Raw genomic sequence first — 5,000 nt, forward strand, 5'->3', positions numbered from 1 at the left:
ATATATATATATATATATATATATATATATATATATATATATATTCTCTCTCTCTCTCTCTCCTCTCTCTCTCTCTCTCCTCTCCCCCCATCTCTCTCTCTCTTTCCTCTCTCTCTCTCTCTCTCTCTCTCTCTCTCTCTCTATGGTGTATACATTTTGCCAATAGATCACGTAGTAAACACGTGGCTGTTTACCACGTGGCTCCAAGTTCAAAATAGGAACCATCGACTCAGCGAGGGCGTAGATGACGATTTTATCTGACCTCGTCTGACCCGACAGTCGACGCTCAGTGGTCATTGCGACCCCGTGCAGCGCTTTTACCAACACATAACGTGTGTTCCCCTTACATGTGTTGTGAAGTGTAAGTACGTTGACTACCATTGCTGCTCATCAACAGTCTTTTATAGCCTGGTGGCAGGGTCCTTTAGGCTCGCTACATGAACACACAACTTCTGAAAAACTGCTCAACCGCTCCCGAAGACCTTGTCTACAGAACCATGTGAGTACACGTTTTTGGGCCTCTTTATTTCCTTTCCCTTCCTTCTTCTCCCATAAATGTGTTAAGCCGTTGGTTTTGTTGGGTAAAAATGCTAAGTGATAGCAAATGGCACATTCTCACACTATTCTTCTGACCACAGATCACATTACCGTGTGATCACGGTATGTGAATATCGTTCATTAGTTAAGTAGTTAATTAATTTCTCTTGAGAGGACCACTCATTTTTCCTATAATTTGGTTGTTGTTGTTTTGTTGACACCTAGGGGATTAACTGTAGCTTTGTTACATTGCTCACTGGTGACACGTTCTACTGTTGTTAGAACCGAGCTTGTGACGCAATTTATATAAATGTATTATTTTGAGTATAGCGTACCCCCATATCATAGTGCACAGTGATGACCGATATAACCTGGAGTTGCGTAAATCAATAGATCTCCTCTTCGATGTTCGATAGTGGGTACAGGTAAAACCAAAGTTATTCGTTCGATAGGCAGTTTTCAAGTCGCTGTGACCTGCAGTTTCGTCCGTTAATTAATGTAGGGCTAGGATTTAAGCTAGAATTGTTATTCGCTTATTAATCATACACTTCTCACCCTCTTGAAGTCGCTTGCATGTTTTGGGTACATCCCAAGCGATCGTGTGATTTGTGTAGTTAGATACCCATAGGGAATGTCACAAGCGCCCATCACAGATACGCAGAAGAGAGCAGGTTATTTATAGATTTTCCTGGCTTGGTTCGCTTCATTGTACAGCATTTTGGGTATAGGATCCCCCCATCAATGAAGTCTGACATGCATAACTAGACATGGCTACCTGTCGCATACCAGTAAATGTTGAATTCAATGTGGTAGTTGAAATAATTTTGTATAAATATCATTGCTAATTTATCTCAGTTTTGTAATATTGAACATCTTTGTGTTTGTGATTCATTCTCTGTGTGAGATCACTTTCACTTTCTTTAACATTCATGCTCGCTGTAGCTCGCACACACACACACACACACTAACTCACTCATCAATGGAGAGCAAAAGACACTGAAACCTTTTCATTAATAGGGTTTGTTGCTGTCGTAGTTACCGGTGTAAAGATCTATGACATATCTCTTCTGCCCGTGTTTTTGTCAGTCATGACGAGTACAAGATTTTACATTTATTTCTCCTCTGTGTGACGACAACTTGTTCAAGTAAATCCTTGCGGACTGACGTTGTTGTTTCCCTTATCTACTCTGATAATTATCAGAGACGGCTGGTAGTAGTATTTTCTGAAATAAAACACACAAAAAAAGACGAAAATAAAGTAAAAATGAACATTAATAACAGCATATAAATACCTGGCTAGTAGTACTTAACACCCCCTCGTCTCTGTTGCCTTTCTTTTTCTCTTACTATCTGGCCCTTATGTGTATAATCTGGTTTACCGACGATAACCGACACGGCACCGAAAGAGGACCCTGCTGCAAATGGTCACCTTAGGACGTCACCAGAAGATCACTATAGGCTGCGGACCAGGATGTTCGTCAGAGCAGGTATTAAACAGCCCCAGGATGTAGTGGAAGGGCGCCGCCTGCCGGGACGCCTGTAGATCCAGCAAAGGACCAGGAACTCGCCAGTGCAGGTACCAGTCACCCCAGGATGCTGTGGATGGGCGCCGCCTGCCCGGATGCCCGCAGATCCAGTCAATTCCAGGAGCTCGTCAGCGCAAGTATCAGCCGCCCTGAGATGCCAAAGAGGATGCCACCTGCCCGGAAGCCTGTAGATCCAGACGAAGATTATGCGGACGTGAGGACGAGCATGCAGCTGAGAAGGACCTGGACGAGGTCTGTGAGGACGTGTGGACGAGGACGCCGCCGAGTTAGGCCTGGACGAGGACTACGAGGAAGTCTATATGAATCCGAAGTCAAAGAGGACCTGTGCGAGACCTTCGAGGACGTGTGGACGTCAAGGATGAATAGACTACACCAAGGACCAGGAAGAAAAGGATGATAGAGACGAGTAGCCACGAAGATGCACCAAGGTCAACGCAGGCGAGAACGAGATGATCAGCAAATCAGGACTTGGGTCACCCCTTGAGGCCAATCTTAGGCACCTCAAGGGCGAGGCACGAGTAGTTGGCTGAACTATATAGTGTATACATTAGCCATTTTACCAATAGACCATGTGGCTGTTTACCACGTGGCTCCAAGTCCAAAATAGGAACCAGTGACTCAGTTAGGGCATAGATGACGATTTTATCTGACCTCATCTGACCCGACAGTTCGTGCTCAGTGCCCGACATGGTAAGATTGGCCCTGCCTTCACCCTCAGGGCGGGTTGCCCGCGCTCACCGCTTTACCCCTAGACGTTGTCTCGTGTGTTCCCTTAGTGTTATACTCTTCATCAATAAAGAGTCAAGTCGTTATAACAACTATAATTACCCCTGCTAGCCACTGTACCAGTGGCTACCCCTTCTAGCACTGTACCAGTGACCTTTGCCCACTACCGTTGCCCGTACGATCACTCTGCCCCGAGTCACGGCCCTACACGGACGCTGCCTCCTTCCGGGGGCCACCCGCCAGGACCTCTGACAATCCGGGCCTAACCGCTGCTTGGGGCTTCTTCTGCACAAGCCGGCCATTCCAACCTCAGTCTATGCCACACTACCAAAAATCTTCTCTCAATAAATATACGCAAGCAGACCGTGCGTTTAAGTGAACTCAACCTTGACAAACTGGTGGCCAGCAGTGATTACAAGTATCTGACACTCTCTCTCCTCTCTCCGTGAACTCACCCCGACCGTAAACAAGATATCGGCCCACTTGCTGCCATCTGAGAGCGTTACGACGTCCTTCTTGAGGGCGAGGTCGGTCTTCCTCCGGTGCGAGGGCGTGAATTGGTAGCACCAGAAGCACGTGTGGTGGTGGTAGTAGCTGTCCTCCGTGGGGAGGTCCGCCTTTACGATGTAGCCCATCCTGCAAGTTTTAAGAGGAGGAGAAGAAGAGGAGGAAGAAGATGAAGAAGAGACAGAAGGAGGAGAGGAGCTGCGGGTTGAGCGCAGGTCGGAGGGCGGGGCGTTCAACACATCGCCGACGGTCAGGGGGGCGCGTCGGGTCGAAGGGAGGTCGCCGCTGTCCTGGCCGGCGGCGGGAGGAACAACGCACGCGCACAGGGTCAGCATCGCCTGCGGGCAGTTGCAAAGGGGCTAGATGGTAACAGTGTTGTGAATAATATGGTTTAGAATGTGTGAAACATAGCAATTACATTACACGCAAACTCATGAGCTCACACACACACACAGAGAAAGAAAGAGAGAACGTGAGTGAGTGAGTGAGTGAAAGAGAGAGAGAGAGAGAGAGAGAGAGAGAGAGAGAGAGAGAGAGAGAGAGAGAGAGAGAGGAGAAAGAGAGGGAGAGAAAGAGAAATAATAACTAGAGCAAACAGTAAATAAATGTTTAAACAGTATCATATATAGGAAATAAGAGCAAATCTGAAATAAAAACAAACACTAATCACTGAAAAAGCAATTATGAATTTTAACAACCGGATGCTATAATAAAAATAAGCAGGAATCACTGAGATGAATAATAATAGAGATGGAAAAGGAAACCATAGAACAGTAATAACTGGTGTTGGAAAAAATGAATACCAGAAAAAACAAATACTGAGAATATAAAATTTAGAATTGTTTTGAAAGAAAAATCAAATAAAAGCTAATGATTCATAAGTAATACAAAAAGGCAACGTAAAAAAAATAAATAGTATCAAAATGATCATATCTGAATGCGGAAAATTAGTAACAGAATCAGCACAGTCAAGAAATTCATAAATCAATAACTTAATAAAATGACAAGGACCAATGAAAGAAGCAAAATGACAATAGCTGATGATATAAAGATAATGAAAGCATCTGATTACGAAGACCTGACAGACACAAGGAGGATTAGTGACAGAAGCAAAATAATATCCAAGGGGAGGAAATAAATAGCACTAAATTTTATATAAACGCGACAATACAGCAACAGAAACAAAAGAAATATGTAACTGGAAACTGAAATTTAATAACAACAAAAATATCAGGACAAAATCCTCCTTTCACCCCCCCCCCCGTCTCCTAGATGACGTTTGACGAACTTCAGCAAAATAATGAAAGGGAAGGAGAGAAAACTAATAAAATAGACACACGCAAACAAAAAACGATATTAAGTAAAACAAAACATAAATGTCCTAGGAAAAAAAACCAAATGAATAGCAAGGACTTACACGTCTTCCCAAAAATGGTAATGATAAATAAATTATAATAATAAGATTAGATAAACACAGTCATAACATGAAGTCAATCAGGACCAGATAGTTACGAAACTGAAAATATTTATATCAGATGATAAAAGCATCAATAACAGACATGTAACCTCTCGCAAAAGAAAAAAAAGGAGGAAGAAAGCGAATAAAAATGAATAGTCCAGCAGGACCTGACACTTACCAGAGCCAGCGCTCCCTTGGCCTCCTGACACCCAGCAGACATGGCG

At 43.9% G+C, this 5,000-nt stretch overlaps 1 protein-coding gene across 6 annotated transcripts in view; it reads right to left on the reverse strand.

Annotated features, from left to right (window-relative positions):
* Positions 1 to 5,000, reverse strand: part of LOC119597155 (corticotropin-releasing factor receptor 2-like) — a 43,292-nt gene that overhangs the window by 35,068 nt on the left and 3,224 nt on the right. For all 6 annotated transcript variants that reach the window (XM_037946684.1, XM_037946683.1, XM_037946680.1 and 3 more), the window contains 2 exons: positions 4,955 to 5,000; positions 3,266 to 3,655 (listed from right to left, as the gene is read on the reverse strand). The exon at positions 4,955 to 5,000 is cut by the window's right edge. In XM_037946684.1, the coding sequence (XP_037802612.1) occupies positions 3,266 to 3,655; positions 4,955 to 4,996 (432 nt within the window). In that variant the 5' untranslated portion in view covers positions 4,997 to 5,000. The remainder of the gene's footprint in view (positions 1 to 3,265; positions 3,656 to 4,954) is intronic.

The sequence above is a fragment of the Penaeus monodon genome, chromosome 38 (assembly GCF_015228065.2).
Source record: "Penaeus monodon isolate SGIC_2016 chromosome 38, NSTDA_Pmon_1, whole genome shotgun sequence".
Lineage (NCBI taxonomy): Eukaryota > Metazoa > Arthropoda > Malacostraca > Decapoda > Penaeidae > Penaeus > Penaeus monodon.